The sequence below is a fragment of the Bidens hawaiensis genome, unplaced genomic scaffold (genome assembly GCF_021521415.1).
Source record: "Bidens hawaiensis isolate Kalapana, Puna unplaced genomic scaffold, B.hawaiensis_p1.1 tig00013428_1, whole genome shotgun sequence".
NCBI lineage: Eukaryota > Viridiplantae > Streptophyta > Magnoliopsida > Asterales > Asteraceae > Bidens > Bidens hawaiensis.
The window spans coordinates 77,267-93,987 of record NW_027492139.1 but is presented as its reverse complement, the minus strand read 5'-3'; the positions used below and the strand labels follow the sequence as shown (position 1 = coordinate 93,987).

Below are 16,721 nucleotides of genomic sequence, written 5' to 3'. Positions count from 1 at the left end.
TGTATATGCTTTTCCCAACCCAAACCGGAAAACTATATTTGAGTGAGACACGGTTGAAAAGAACTCCCGTGTTCACCATTGGTTATGCAGGTTAAACACGTTTAGATGCATTTCCAAACGTGTCATTAACATATCAGCCTGTTTGTGACCCGAACTCATTTGCTCCAAACCCAATCCCAACCCCGTTTAACTTCACATCAAGTCATATCCTGTTATCGGGACATGTTATAAAGTTCTGGCTCTAATCGAACTAAAACCCAAATGCAACCGTTTGATAATTAACTCTTACGATGGGTGGGGGTTGAAAAAGGCACCAGACAAGAGGCCGTAGCTAAAAGCAAATATTTCACGAGATGTTCATAGGATTGGTTTAATATTCAACAAACATAAGTACATGCATGATGCATGTGAGTTTAATGCACTACCTATTCAATTATTCTGGTGGTAGTACTTCACTCTTAACTACTCCACAACTTTCATATATCTCAATCACATGATGCAACTTAATTAAAAGCCGGCCTAGTTCCTCACTCTCAAATAAATTCCTCGTTTAATCTTCTATTTGCATACATTTATCATTAATATACAAATATATTAGTTGTATTTGTTCTGTATACGTATTATCGTATTAAGGTAGATTACGAGTATATGCTAATGTATTAAGCGACTAAATGCACGCTTCCTTATGCCATTGATTATCGTACACATAAACCAACGGGCCGTTTCTCTAATTGCTTAAACATGCCCGACATTATCAGTTAAGTTCATAATATATATACCCTTTTACATATATTCACAATTAGCTTTTAAGGGTTAATCCTAATAGTTCACAAGTGAAAGGGCTAAATGGTTAAACCAAATAAGAAGAAAGTTAAAGACTACTTCACATCTAGATTAAGTGGGTGAATGAAGAAATGAAGGATTAATCTTGATAATGTTTAAATTATTAGAGTTTGAGTTCGTTAGTTAAGTTTATTGAGTTGTTTAAAGTCATTATAATTATCTTTATATTAAGATAAGTTTATAAAAGTTCGAGTCATATATAGTTAATTAGTTTAAGTTTTGAGTTTAGTATAGATAGATTAATAAGAATTAATAATTTACGTGGTCAAATTTTTCAATTTTATTATATTAAAGAAAAGAGTCGAACAAGTTGTTCAAATTTGTGTTCTCGTCTTCTCGTGTTTGAATATTGGGTCTGATTTCCAACAAGTTTGCCATTATTAAATTCTAGCATTGTTTACAATTGATAAACTTCAGCTATTATTCTAACAACTGTTTATATTATTGTTGTTATTGTAACACAAATTTAATTTTACATCAACTGTCCACCAATATTGTAGACATTTGAATTACGCTGCATCATTGATGGTACTTCTTTACAACTGTGCTAGCTAAAAGTTACACACATTTTATAATATTATAGTTTACAAAATATGAACACTATATAAATCACCTACGTATATTTCACATTATGATCATACATAGTATTACCAGCCAATAGTTTCTACAAAACAATTCATGGCTGTTTCTACATTTTATGGTCTTTCATTCACCTTAATCTTATCAATTTTGGTACTTGCAACAACTTTTCCTAGTGTCACAGCTCGAGCATTTTTTGTGTTTGGAGACTCGTTAGTTGACAACGGAAACAACAACTATTTAGTTACATCTGCTCGGGCTGACTCGCCTCCTTATGGCATTGACTATCCTACACATAGACCAACAGGTCGTTTCTCTAACGGCTACAACATGCCCGACCTTATCAGTTAAGTTCCTAAAATACCCTTTTACATATTTTCACCGTTTGACTAATAAAAATAACATGTACAAATATTTATATGGCTCTTACAGTTCTCTTATATTGAATGTTTCTATATATATCTATTTTCTAGGTCAGCGTATGAACGCGGAGCCCACATTGCCGTACTTGAGCCCACAACTCAGGGGCCAGAGACTACTCGTTGGCGCTAACTTTGCTTCAGCTGGGATTGGAATACTTAATGACACCGGAGTCCAATTCGTATAATCTTTTCCAACTTACATTTTATGTTCTACCATGAACCTAAAATAAAAAAAGTTATAACATATTTGTATTGAATTACCAATGTTTTCAGATAAATATTATCCGGATGCCATTGCAACTAGAATACTTTAGAGAGTACCAACAACGAGTAAGCGGGCTCATAGGAGCGAGCCAGACCAAAAAGCTCGTAAAAAACGCCCTTGTTCTCATGACGCTTGGTGGAAACGACTTTGTCAATAATTACTATCTGATCCCCAACTCGGCCCGTTCTCAACAATACTCCCTCCCTAATTATGTCCGTTTTATCATATCCGAATACAAAAAGATCCTAACAGTATGTTCTTAAACATATGTACATACAATATTTTTTTTCATTGTTATAAGTTTTATTGAGCAATAAACCGTATTGCAGAAATTGTATAATTTGGGAGCCCGTCGGGTTCTTGTGACAGGAACCGGCCCGTTAGGGTGTGTCCCAGCTGAGCTAGCCCAACGCAGCCGAAATGGTGAATGTGCAGCTGAACTTCAACAGGCTGCAGAGTTATTTAACCCGCAATTATATCAAATGCTAAATAATCTCAATAACAAAATAGGCAGTCATGTATTTATAGCCGTGGACTCCAAGAAAATGCACTCGAACTTCATTACTGATCCGAGAGCTTTTGGTAAATACCCCATTTGGCCATTTCTGATTAGTAACTATATATTATACACTTTGAGGTTGCATTTTAGCTCAAGATGGTTCGGTTAACTTGCGCAGGATTTGTGTCGTCGAAGATAGCATGTTGTGGACAAGGACCATACAATGGGCTCGGTCTATGCACGCAGTTGTCGAACTTATGCCCCAATAGAGATTTGTATGCATTCTGGGACCCCTTCCATCCGTCGGAAAGAGCCAACAAGATTATCGTTGAGCAAATGATGACCGGCTCGAGTGAGTACATGAATCCGATGAATCTAAGCACCATTTTGGCCTTAGATGCTCAGAATTAATTAATGACCATTTATTTCAATCAATAAGACTCAACGTGTATGATCATCCATGCACTAAGTTTATCTTGATTTTAGTTTTTATGTGTTTAATTAAACATGTTTGTGCAAATTAAATAGTTCCTGTTGAATACTTTTATTGTTTGTAAGAGATAATCTCATGGGAAGATGCTAAAAGAAAATGTTTCAAATTTAAATTAATGATAAGCATTTATGTAATCTTCCAAATAATTTCTGTTTATGAAATATATAAAAGTACTTCTTTTTCCAAGTATATAGAAAATAACATAAATGTAAAAAAAGTAAAAAGTCGTGACATATGAAACCAGAAGCACACCACCTTGGTTATAAAAAGCGCAAAGTTGCAAACCGACACAAGGCGACCAAAGTAAAAAAAGCACAAGTGAGGTGCGGTTTTTTAGGCAGAAAAGCGCACATGAGGCGTGCGTTTTTTGTACGCGGGTATTTTTATGCTTTAGAATGTTATACCACATGTTTTTTAGGTTACACATGTAAGTTATTTAAATACTAAATCCTATATAAAGCTTATTTATAGATAGGGGTGTTCATCGAATCGAATAACGAATTTTCAACTTAATCGAATCGAATAAGTCGAATAATTTATTTTTTTGTTGGTATTCGTATTTGATTCGTATTCGTTTAATAGTTGGATTAGTTGATTCGTATTCGTATTATATCTCATATTCGAAATTCGATTCTGTTCATATTTGAAACTCGAATTCGAATGAATTGATTCAAGTTTACATATGTCAAAAACTTTAAAAAAACATAATCATCAATGTAAAACATATAAATGTAAGTTTAAAGTAGCTACAATATCACATGATAATAAGTTCAAAATTAAGTATTGGCAAAATTAAGAAATATCCAATGGGTTGTTGGGATTAATTATTATATTTTGGACATTTATTATTCACGGATTTGATCAAAATTAATAAATTAAATATATATTAATATATTATATAATTTGAATTCGAATTTCGAATCGAATCGAATAAAAAAATCATGAATTCGTATTCGATTACTATACGAATCGAATCGAATTTGAATATTTTGAAATCGAATTCGAATCTTCATATTCGAATTCGAATCGAGTCGAATATCGAATGTTTTGAATTCGAATCAAATTTTGAACACCCCTAAATTATAGCTAAATATTGAGTATGCAATGCTAAAACTAGGGATATTTTCAACAAATTGTATGAAAACCGTACACCTCACGTACAAAAATCTGTGTGCTTTTATGCTTTGCGCGTTAATTTTAGGCCCGGTCACTTTTGTATGCTTCTTGCTATTTAAAACCAAGCACACCACTATGTCTTTACTCTTTAGAAAAACAAAAGTAAAATAGCTAGGTTTAACATTTTTAGTGATTAATGATAACAACGGAAGGTGTAGGGGTATGGTACTAAAACCCGGTTCTACGACCCTAAATCTATTATGTTTGGCTTATTTCATTACATGGACTAATACAATATTATTGGGCCGAGGGGGTTTTGTGGAGGTAACCCTAACTGGGCTAGGCCCATTAGGGTACCATGATGGTGGCCATGAGACTCTATATAAGGAGGTCTCCACCTCCTTATCATAGGTCATGCTCAATAAGAGCCACTACCACTTTTTGTGTCTGTAAACAAGAAATCCTCAGGATATCTTAGCAGTCACCTCCACACCCCCGAAACCATTGCAGGTCTCAACATGGAGAGATCACAGGCGCAGCCGCAGAGGAAGAAGATCAAGACGTGGTTCGTTCATCTCAAAATCCGTGGAAACATCGTCATGGATCAGGTAAGATTCATTTCATGATTCGACATTGGCGCCATCCGTGGGACGGCAACGAACTGCCCTTCGATCTTCATCTCGGCTGTCAGATCTCTCCCAAGAAAAACACAGATCTGGAAGTTTACAGAAAAAGGCTTCAAAGATCTAAAAAGAGGCTTATATTAAAGCTCAAAAAGATCCATAGATCTAAAAAGAGATTTCCAGATCTGGGCAAGAAGGAAAATCCGTGATTCGAATGATCAGATCTCCGAATCTGTGATGGTTTTAAATCTGCTCCGGGCTTCAGATCTGTCCAAATCTGATTTACAGATCTAGGTCTAGATTACAGACCTGGATTTTAGGTCTAAAGTTGCAGATCTGACTCTTAAATTGCAGATCCAGAAATTACCAGACTTCCGCCGCCATGTACGCACGCCCGTGGGTTCTCACTCCACAGCCGTGCATGTGCCGCCGCGGAAACCACCATCTGGGTTTTGCGCAAGAGACCTCCGCCATGCACGCGCACTCGCGAGTCACCACTCATTCGCCGTGCATGCGCGCATCAGGCTACGCGCCAAGGTTGGGAATCCTCCTAATATCCCATATGGCTACGCGCCAAACTTCAAGGTTGGGAATCCTAATATCCCATATGGCTACGCGCCAAGGTTGGGAATCCTCCTAATATCCCATATGGCTACGCGCCAAACTGCAAGGTTGGGAATCCTCCTAATATCCCATATGGCTACGCGCCAAGGTTGGGAATCCTCCTAATATCCCATATGGCTATGCGCCAAACTTCAAGGTTGGGAATCCTCATAATATCCCATATGGCTACGCGCCAAGGTTGGGAATCCTCCTAATATCCCATATGGCTACGCGCCAAACTTCAAGGTTGGGAATCCTCATAATATCCCATATGGCTACGCGCCAAGGTTGGGAATCCTCATAATATCCCATATGGCTACGCGCCAAACTTCAAGGTTGGGAATCCTCATAATATCCCATATGGCTACGCGCCAAGGTTGGGAATCCTCATAATATCCCATATGGCTACGCGCCAAACTTAGGGGTTGAGAATCCTCATACCATATGCTCACGCATATTACACATGCTTACGCATCACATGCTTACACATCACATGCTCACACATGTCACAGTCTATACGCACGCGCACGCAACATCTGCGCGTGGCGCATAACACAAAACAAAAGTCTACGCGCACGCGCATGCAACATCTGCACGTGGCGCGTGACATAAAGTAGCCCGTAAGTCGCCTCACGCGCAGGCTTTTATTATTCACAGCTCATAAGACGCCTCGCGCGCAAGCTGTTATTATTCTTACAGCCCGTAAGTCGCCTCACGCGCAGGCTTTTATTATTCACACAGCTCATAAGACGCCTAGCGCGCAAGCTGTTATTATTCTTACAGCCCGTAAGTCGCCTCACGCGCAGGCTTTTATTATTCACACAGCTCATAAGACGCCTAGCGCGCAAGCTGTTATTATTCTTACAGCCCGTAAGTCGCCTCACGCGCAGGCTTTTATTATTCACAGCTCATAAGACGCCTCGCGCGCAAGCTGTTATTATTCTTACAGCCCGTAAGTCGCCTCACGCGCAGGCTTTTATTATTCACACAGCTCATAAGACGCCTCGCGCTCAAGCTGTTGGTATTCTTACAGCCCGTAAGTCGCCTCACGCGCAGGCTTTTATTATTCACACAGCTCATAAGACGTCTCGCGCGCAAGCTGTTGCTATTCTTACAGCCCGTAAGTCGCCTTAAGCGCAGGCTTTTATTACTCACAGCTCATAAGACGCCTCGCGCGCAAGCTGTTATTATTCTTACAGCCCGTAAGTCGCCTCACGCGCAGGCTTTTATTATTCTTAGCTCGTAAGACGCCTCACGTGCAGGCTTTATTATGCTACAGCTTGTAAGACGCCCCTCGCGCGCAGGCTTTTATTATTCTCAGCTCGTAAGTCGCCTCACGCGCCAGCTTCATTATTCTACAAGCTCGTAAGTCGCCTTGCGCGCCAGCTTCATTATTCTACAAGCTCGTAAGCCGCCTCACGCGCCAGCTTCATTATTCTACAAGCTCGTAAGCCGCCTCACGCGCCAGCTTCATTATTCCACAAGCTCGTAAGTCGCCTCGCGCGCCAGCTTCTTTATTATTTTACAGCTCGTAAGCCGCCTCACGCGCCAGCTTCATTATTCTACAAGCTCGTAAGTCGCCTTGCGCGCCAGCTTCATTATTCTACAAGCTCGTAAGCCGCCTCACGCGCCAGCTTCATTATTCTACAAGCTCGTAAGTCGCCTAGCGCGCCAGCTTCTTTATTATTACAGCTCGTAAGTCGCCATGCGCGCAGGCTCTCGTTATTCTTATAGCTCAATTATTATTCTTATAGCTCATAAGACGCCTCTCGCGCGCAAGCTTTATTACTTTCACAACTCGTAAGTCGCCTCACGCGCCAGCTCAATTATTATTTTCAAAGATCATAAGACGCCTCTCGCGCGCAAGCTTTATTACTTTCACAGCTCGTAAGTCGCCTCACGCGCCAGCTCAATTATTATTCTCAAAGCTCATAAGACGCCTCTCGCGCGCAGGCTTTTATTATTCTTAGCTCGTAAGACGCCTCACGCGCAGGCTTTATTATGCTACAGCTCGTAAGACGCCTCTCGCGCGCAGGCATTATTATTATTTTAGCTCGTAAGTCACTTCTCGCGCCAGCTTCATTATTATTATAACTCGTAAGTCGCTTCTCGCGCCAGCTCCATTATTATTATAGCTCGTAAGTCGCCTCACGCGCGAGCTTCATTATTATTATAGCTCGTAAGTCGCCTCGCGCGCAGGCTTTTATTACAACATGTCACCATCATGAAGAAAGCCTCTCAAAACTCAGACAATAAAAACAAGGCCAAAGAAAAGGGAAAAAACCGCCTCACACCTTATAAAGTCCAGCGCTCCACCTAGACGCTTGCGCGCCTAGGAGCAACACTGGACTTGGGGGGGCTTGTAGGGGTATGGTACTAAAACCCGGTTCTACGACCCTAAATCTATTATGTTTGGCTTATTTCATTACATGGACTAATACAATATTATTGGGCCGAGGGGGTTTTGTGGAGGTAACCCTAACTGGGCTAGGCCCATTAGGGTACCATGATGGTGGCCATGAGACTCTATATAAGGAGGTCTCCACCTCCTTATCATAGGTCATGCTCAATAAGAGCCACTACCACTTTTTGTGTCTGTAAACAAGAAATCCTCAGGATATCTTAGCAGTCACCTCCACACCCCCGAAACCATTGCAGGTCTCAACATGGAGAGATCACAGGCGCAGCCGCAGAGGAAGAAGATCAAGACGTGGTTCGTTCATCTCAAAATCCGTGGAAACATCGTCATGGATCAGGTAAGATTCATTTCATGATTCGACAGAAGGGATACGTGAGTATTGAAAGTTAACTTTAGTCCTTTGTTTTGGCATGTGCGTAGACGTCACAAAATTACAAGGACGTAACATGTTCTCCATATTAAGGCTCATGACTGTAGGGCTGTTCAATTAACCGAACTGAACCGAACGCGGGCATGCTCATACTTGGTTTGGTTTGAAAGCGAGACGAACCGAGCGGATTGAATAAAGAAATGAGCGGTATCTTTATGCTTGAACTTGGTTTGGTTTTGAAACCGAGCGGCTTGGTTCGGTTTGGTTTTGCTTGATTTTGTACAAAGTTTCCAATTTTAATTTCTAAAACTTCAAAATATCATTGATTCAAGACTTTCAACTCTAAATTGTCTAAACTTTCACCTTTAAAATGTATAAAACTCATAGTTAACAACAAAACATATATAAAACGAGTGGCTATGGTTTAAATTTGAACTTTGAATTCAACTTAAATGAGGAAAATTTTAAAAACTTTAAAAAATAGTATACTTTTATATATAAAACTAATGAATAAAAAATAATTCGAGCAAAACGAACCGAACCAAACTGAGCGAGGCTTTGCTCGTGCTTGGATTGCTTTTAAACCGAACCGAGCCGAACGGCTCACTTCCAAACCGAGCCGAAATCGAACGAGCATTTTTCGAGCAAAATTCGAGCGAACGACGAACGAGCGGCGAGCAGTTCGGACAGCCCTACTTGTTGCCAGTAGACTTACACCAAGTACTTAATTTGGTTAAATAAATATTCATACATCTTATTGTTAGAATTACAACACACAAGAACCGATCATAAAATTTTACCGTGGTTCAGTCTAAACTAACCTACATCCATGCGTGACAGCTTTGTATTCGTTATTAACTGCTAACAATTACAACTACATAGCAATAATGTTAATGGAATCTAGTCCATAATTTGTGACTTAACTAGTAGAAAACCCGCGCGATGCGGCGGCGACAACAATTTACTACCATATACCTCTTTTCCGTTAGTTTATCAATTCTCTTGTGATATGTTCTATAGCATGTCTATTAGCTTTCGTATTCGTAGCATCGTTATAGTCTATTATAACAAGCAAATAATATTGAGCACAAGAATAAGCAAATATAAACAAAGTAATTTATATATAAAAACACGAACACACGAATAAGAAAATATCAGTTATAAACATTGTAATTTAAAAATAGAGTAAAGTGCCAAAATCGTCTTTGAATTTTAGTGAATTATGCGGCTTTCTCCAAAAATGTTTTTCTTTCTCAACTGGGCCATTGAGGTTTCTCATTTCCTGTCAATTACGTCCAAACTAATAACTCTGTTAGTTTATTTTTATTAACTCGGGGAAATATTTGTCTTTTTACTTCTTCATACATATTCCTTTATAACCTTTGATCTGAAAAAATAAATATCTATAAAACCCACTATCTTTTGTGTGTACAACAAGTAAGAATCAAAATTCAAATTACATAGATGTTTGGTAATTTCAAAAAACAAATAACAAATTACATAGATGTTCAAATATATAGCTCAAAGTAGTACACCACAGTACCAAGCTAACATCAAGTATTACATAGAGGGGTGTTCATGTCTCGATCTTGGCATTGGCAGGCAAGCGGTGTTAATAGCTTTCGCGTCCTTATGATGTATAACACAACTGCTCCATAACATATCAATCATCTTTATCTTATTGATCATAGTAACATAATTATTTGGCCAAATTTTGAACCTGCTTCCAGTTATGTTCCTTTCCCATATAGCTTTATTGCCCTTTCTTTGTAACACATTTTTATAGTTCATTTCAATACTGTGTTGATCAAGATCAAATCTACGATAAATAACTTTATTAATATAAGTCAACTTTAACATGTAATATAATTTAGCAATTACCAAAATTTAAACGCGCCTGCCAAGTAAGTAACCAACATAGTTTTTCTGTAAGTGCTGTGCAGAAGCTTTGCTTTCTGGATTCTGAAGTTTTATATCCAAATTCTGTAGAAAAGAAATAGTCAAAAAGTCAAAACTTTCATAAATGTTTATAAAAAACTCGCCGATTATATAGACGGTTTAATATATGAGCTGCTGACCTTTTCAACCTTCCACCATTCGTCCATCCCCAAGACTTACAAACAATAGACCCTCAAACAAAACGGGCCGCTCCTATTGTTAGTAAAAAATGACAAAATGTACCAGCTAAGCATTGAATACATCTTCATTAAGTATTAAAAAGACCCGAACAAAATAGACACTTTTTTAAAAAGACCCATTTTACAATAACCCATTTTAACTTCACTTTGGCATTATTGAATTGTTTAATTGGCTTTGTATTTCTATTTTCTTGACTGAAAAACGTGAATTGTTTTACATTGGTAACCATGGTAAGTTAGTCATCTCATCATAATGACACAAGAATTAACCAAAAGAAGGTATTTTGTCATTTTGAAAACCATTTTTTGATACACAATGAGAGATTGAAACAACTTTATCCCTCTCATATTTCCGTGGATGATATACATGTTATGCTTGAGAAGCAAAGGTATTGGAGTTGTGGAAACAACTTCTTGTACAAAAGAAAGACCACAACTCTGTTCCAGAAAGACTCACGCCTCAAAATCAGTAACTTTTACAAAAATATCTGGAAAAAATATATATATATATAATCAAATTGAGTTCAAGGTTATCATGTGAAAAAACAAGAAAGACAGAAAAATCATAAATATAGGTGATAGTAGGAAAGAAATACCTTCTTGGCTTATGGACTTTCTCTAACAATGTAGCTAATTGTTCATCACGTGCTTGATCTTCCAACACCTTCTCTTAAGAGCAAGAAATCACATTCTTAATTTATTAAAACTCAACAATGGCTTCCAACAAAGGTCTGGAATGGGCTTATATAAAAGTGAAATGGTAACAAATAGCATATCATAGTACCTCAACGATCTGCACGGCATCATGGTTGGCAGCTAAATCCTCCGATCCTACAACAACCTGGTAAGAAAAATCATGTTTAATAAAAGACAAGTTGCAACCTAAAAAAGTACAATTATGTGCAACCATGAAGTAAAATTTACAACCATCATTTACTTCATTACTTGCACTTATTAGATCATGTATATAATGAAGTGCCTAGACCAAAGTTGAGCCAATAAGTTTTGTTCATACATATAATATAAAGTAAAAATTAAATAAACTACACAGGAGTTAAAGATCACAACTATTAAGCATTCTAAAAACTATGATAGTGAATGTAACTTGGCTGTATACTTATGAAGGTCACAACTATTATCATGATTCAAACAAGCGCTATTTCAACATAATAACAAATACATACCTGCATTCCACTAAAAACACCGGGACTAATTGACCCGAATTGAAAGGGAAACGCCTTAGAAGCATTAGCCAGACCTAATCACAAACAAAAGCATCATCAAACAAGCTTTAAATTTAATTCAAGACTGAAAAATTAACTTTAAATTCTTAAAATAACAAACTCGGTACCCTCAACAATACCTCTTGATGCAGGTTGAATATGGGATCTATTTTGCGGATATCTATTTGAAGAGCCCAAATTCAGGTTCGGTTTAGGAACCAGACCAGTTACCCTAGCTTGTGCTCCTGGTACAATACTACGTAAACAAAGCATTAAACAATGATCAAAACAAGCCCTAATTACGTCATGAGAATCACAATATTATTGTTAATTCAGTCGAATACCTAACAATTACGTCACAAACGAATGAATAATCTGCAAAATAATTGATTTATTATCATCGCAACATTACATGAAAGCATGTAACTTTGGTTTAACCACTTACCAGAAGTAAGGAAAGGAAGACGGAAGATATCCTGATAATAACGATTATCTTCAACCATTGACAAATCCAATGCAAATCGATCTCCGGTGGTGGTGAGGACATGAGGCGCTCTCTTTATGATGTTGCTGAGGCGGTTTCTGAAATAGTAAATTGAACGACTGGAGGGAACGGTTTTTCAACAGAGGTAACCGACAACTGGTCTCTATAATCTTTATGTAAGCTTTAAAAACTATAATTAATGAACTTGTTGCATCAATAACTTGTACATTATAATCGAATTGAATAAATTTTATATCGCAACATCTACAAAAATAAGTGCATCGCAACGGTAAACTCAGCTTATTTTAGAACAAAATATATTTACAGATATTGAAGAAATAGGAATTTTAAATTAAAATTGTCAAATATTGTGTAAAGATGGAGGGGTATATGTACAATTTTCCTTTAAATTTACAAAAGGTGAGTTAATTTAAGGGACCAATGTTGCATTTATTATATGGAAAATGAAAGTTACGTACACCTTGGTGAAGAATAGAACATTTTACCCCTAAAATTTTAAAATCCTATGCATCGTAACTTGTATGTAAATCAATGAGTTTGGTACCTCTTAAAAATTAAGAGGTCCATAACTCATGCTTTATATATAGTAGAGATGAAGAAGAAATGTCAAAGCGGCCGGTTAGGCTTAGGCCATTTGCCCTAAGTCATGTCCTGCAATATTAGACAAAAACCCGGCCTAATTGACTTATACAATTAATGAACTAGTTTTAGCATAATGTGTGTTCGTCCTTAAAAAGCCTAGTTTAATAAAATTTTAGATAGTATGATCACTATAGTATCACTGTATCAGCTTATACTTATAAAGTTTATGAATTGTGAGTTTGTGACAACTGGACACGATGATTTAAAGGAACTTTTATTATGTAACTTAAAACACCGATTAAAGATTATATAATGATGTACCATAGTACGTCCATAGTACCATATATCCCGACCACCTTGCCAATAAACCAACCGTCCAATTTAATAAATTAAACTCAACCACCTCGGCTTCATTTACATCTTTTCAGTACAATTATTGGTTCTTATATATTTATCCCAACAGCTTATTGAACCCATTCAAACCTTAATTTCCACTAGTCATAACTCATGGCTGTCTCTTTTGGCTCCACAAGTCATGTTGTGCTCATTTTCTACTTACTACCAGCCTTCGGACTGTTCGCTCCACTAGCCGAAGGTGCACCGCGTGCATTTTTTTGTGTTTGGAGACTCATTAGTTGACAGTGGACAACAATTACTTGGCTACCACTGCCCGAGCCGATGCACCACCTTATGGCATTGATCATCCGAGTCATCGAGCCACTGGACGGTTCTCCAATGGCTTAAATATACCCGACCTTATCAGTTGAGTTTCGGTTTTAGTTACTTATAATCATCACACTAATTAACTTATTAAGGATATTTACTTAACTTGAGTTATTTAATCGCAGGTCAACGCATCGGTTATGAACCCACATTGCCATACTTGAGCCCCGAGCTCACCGGGCAAAAACTTCTGCTTGGTGCTAACTTTGCATCTGCTGGAATTGGAATACTGAATGACACCGGAGTCCAATTTGTATACTCTATAATTAATTATACTAGTACTAGTACTAGTACTAATAAAACACAATATGACACATAACGGAAGCATAAATAAAGAGCTATATTCATTTTCAAAACTTAAGTTAAAAACATAAAAAGTGATTATTAAATTTGACAGTATTGATGAATTTTCGAAATTACAAACAACTCATAAATATTTAAATTAATACTACAAATAAAGACATAAATTGTGCTAACCAACAATTTACGTGTTTTATGTTAAAAAGGAAAGTACTAAAAATTGACGAAATTGGAAGAAAATCTTGACGGGAGGTGACAGTTGGGCAAACCATCATGTGGCGTTAGCCACATGATCCGGTTCGTCAAGATTTGTTTGTCCACCAGTAATGGACAATGTAACGCCAATCTAGCCTGAATTACGTCGTTTGAAATTTGGCTTTTTCTATCTTGTTTGCTCTTGTCCAAGTGATCCAAATAAAAGTGTCAACTTTTGATCAAATCCGCATCACAATAGTTTTGTTAGGCTACTTACTCACTATTACATATGTAATAAGTTTTTTATATTCAGGTGAACATAATTAGGGCACCGGCACAACTTGACTACTTTAAGCAATCCCAACAACGAGTTAGTGCACTCATAGGACCCGAATCCACGAAACAACTTGTAAACAAAGCACTTGTTCTCATAACACTCGGTGGCAATGACTTTATTAATAACTATTACTTAGTCCCATTATCAGCACGTTCCCGTCAATATATACAAGATTATGTCCCTTTTATCATATCAAAATACATAAAGATTATTGGTGTGTATTTACATTTATGTTTAGCCACAATAATGCAATATTTATAAACATTTTCCTTGAACGTGTGCAGACGTTGTATGACTTGGGGGCACGGAGGGTGCTAGTGACAGGAACCAGTCCGTTAGGGTGCCTGCCGGCTGAGCTGGCTCAACATAGTAGAAACGGTGAATGTGCGACTGAGCTTCAAAACGCCGCATCTCTATACAACCCATAATTAGACAATATGCTTACTAGTCTTAATCAAGAAGTCGGAAGTCATGTGTTTGTTGGTGTAAACACAAGGAAGATGCACAATGATTTCATGAGCAATCCGGTAGCCTATGGTGAGTTTGTATATACTAATATATATTAGTTGTTTGAATAAATAAATTCTTGTATATATATTTTTTATATAAATAACATATTGTTTTTGGATGACTAATTTTTGTGTAGGATTTGTTACGCAAAAATAGCATGTTGTGGACAAGGGCCGTACAACGGGATAGGACTTTGTACCCTTATGTCGAACGTATGCCCAAACAGGGATGTTTATGTGTTTTGGGACGCATTCCATCCGTCTGAGAGAGCAAGCACACTTATTGTTGATCAGATTATGATTGGAGCAATCGAGTACATGAAACCCATGAATCTAAGTACCATTTTGGCTTTAGATTCTACTCAGTGTTAGGTTTTAGCTATTTGAATCGTGTGTATTCAAACAAATATCCATAACCACTAAATAATTGTTCTCTTGGAGTCGTGATTCTGGTTATGTTATGATATGGGTTGCGAATGCTTTATTTATTTTCCGTGTAATATAGCTTAGAAGATTTTGATCGCTTTTATTTTTATTTTATTTTATTTTTTATGTTTATGTGGTTCAATCTCATTAAAGTTGTTAGTATTGGATGCTAAACTAAATAATGGGGATGTTATTATAATTTTAGGTGTCAAATGTACTACGTCAAGAACATATGGATCAAAGGGTCATGTCATTTCACATGCAATATTTCATGTCTTATATATATATATGTAGGCGTTAAAAGATTGTAAGTGTCGTACTATTTTGTAACAAAAAACACATTGTTTATCAATCAATAACAAAAGTGTTGAATCATTGTGTCAATTCTCGTTTATACATTCAAACTGTATCATATGTGTCCTGCTTCTGACTACCAACATTGATATTAGAGCGGTTTTCAAAAATCCATTTAAAGGAGGATATTGAAATCACCTTTAAGTTCAATAGAATAGTTCAATCGAACAAGAACACAAAAATAATCGATCAAATATAGAACGGTTATCATATGAAACTTTTGACCATTATCATACAATTCTATGAGATCGTTATCAGATTAACTTCGGATATTTGAAATTTTCGCATCTTTTTCAATCTTAATATGATCGGTCACGATGGAAGGAAAACACAATTTGACTATTGCGTACGTTTCAGTTACAGACAGTCATCATATGCGATTACGATGTGTGCTTTGTGTAATATAGAAAGTAAAAAAACTAGATTAACCTAATACACTAACAAAGTTAGTGATTATTGATGGAAAGTGAAATTGATTAAAAACGTACATGTATAGTGTGATTTTCAAACATAAATTATGTAAATGAAGGTAGAAACAAACTCACAAATATAAATGATGTAATTTGTAATTTTGGCTAAATTCAACCTATCAAAAAGTCCTACTCCACAGTAACATCTGGAAGCTTCTTTTGGGAGTTTTGCTTTATTTTTCGTCGAGATTTAATATAGTATTTAATTACAACCCTTGTTTAGGATGGCACGTACACATTGTTATTCCCATTGAGAAGAAAAAAAGTAGTCCTTAATTAAAAGTTCGGCAAACCTGCCATCCTCAAATGCAGATTATTAAAGAGTGATTAAAATCAAAGTCTTTTTTCATAATAATTGTTTTTTTCCCAAAAAAATCCGAACACTTGAAAATACGATGACACGCATTGTATACGCTTTCTAATACCCTTCAAAGTATACCGGCTCTTTCATCTCCATTTCAAAACCAAGAGTTCTAGAAAAGAAAATAAAAAAATGACGATTTAGTTTTTCATTAAATCTAAAAACGTTGTTTTCCTTTCTACTCTTTATATATGTTCCGATGCTAATTTTAGTAAAAGCTAAATTGTATTAAAAACAAGTATTTTCTATAATTATGAGATTAAAAATAGTTTAATTTAAATACAACTCGATTTTCAATAAAAGTTCCATTTTAGTGTAGAAAAAATTAATCAAACTTATTTTTTTTAAACTAGTTTTTATGCCCCC

General features: G+C 36.6%; 2 protein-coding genes and 1 pseudogene across 2 annotated transcripts; 2 read left to right on the top strand and 1 right to left on the bottom strand.

The window, feature by feature from the left end:
- Positions 1 to 1,461: 1,461 nt before the first annotated feature.
- On the top strand, positions 1,462 to 3,063 carry LOC143544134 (GDSL esterase/lipase At5g33370-like). The gene is made up of 5 exons (XM_077036291.1): positions 1,462 to 1,768; positions 1,896 to 2,023; positions 2,118 to 2,360; positions 2,439 to 2,691; positions 2,787 to 3,063. The coding sequence occupies exons 1-5, from the start codon at positions 1,522 to 1,524 to the stop codon at positions 3,017 to 3,019; spliced, it is 1,104 nt and encodes a 367-aa protein (XP_076892406.1). The 5' UTR covers positions 1,462 to 1,521; the 3' UTR covers positions 3,020 to 3,063.
- A 6,729-nt stretch (positions 3,064 to 9,792) lies between these two features.
- LOC143544100 (uncharacterized) lies at positions 9,793 to 11,943 on the bottom strand. Its single transcript, XM_077036257.1, has 7 exons — positions 11,734 to 11,943; positions 11,555 to 11,628; positions 11,155 to 11,211; positions 10,927 to 11,037; positions 10,150 to 10,215; positions 9,953 to 10,083; positions 9,793 to 9,880 (listed from the first exon to the last, which is right to left on the bottom strand). The coding sequence occupies exons 1-7, from the start codon at positions 11,864 to 11,866 to the stop codon at positions 9,793 to 9,795; spliced, it is 660 nt and encodes a 219-aa protein (XP_076892372.1). The 5' UTR covers positions 11,867 to 11,943.
- A 1,244-nt stretch (positions 11,944 to 13,187) lies between these two features.
- On the top strand, positions 13,188 to 15,116 carry LOC143544099 (GDSL esterase/lipase At5g33370-like; annotated as a pseudogene).
- Positions 15,117 to 16,721: the final 1,605 nt, after the last annotated feature.

Coding starts and splice junctions, on each gene's coding strand:
- LOC143544134 (XM_077036291.1), top strand. CDS start 1,522: ATGGCTGTTTCTACATTTTATGGTCTTTCATTCACCTTAATCTTATCA. Junction 1,769..1,895: donor CAACATGCCCGACCTTATCA/GTTAAGTTCCTA, acceptor TCTATTTTCTAG/GTCAGCGTATGAACGCGGAG. Junction 2,692..2,786: donor TACTGATCCGAGAGCTTTTG/GTAAATACCCCA, acceptor TAACTTGCGCAG/GATTTGTGTCGTCGAAGATA.
- LOC143544100 (XM_077036257.1), bottom strand. CDS start 11,866: ATGCTTTGTTTACGTAGTATTGTACCAGGAGCACAAGCTAGGGTAACT. Junction 11,038..11,154: donor ATGCCGTGCAGATCGTTGAG/GTACTATGATAT, acceptor TGCTCTTAAGAG/AAGGTGTTGGAAGATCAAGC. Junction 9,881..9,952: donor AGGAACATAACTGGAAGCAG/GTTCAAAATTTG, acceptor GTTATGGAGCAG/TTGTGTTATACATCATAAGG.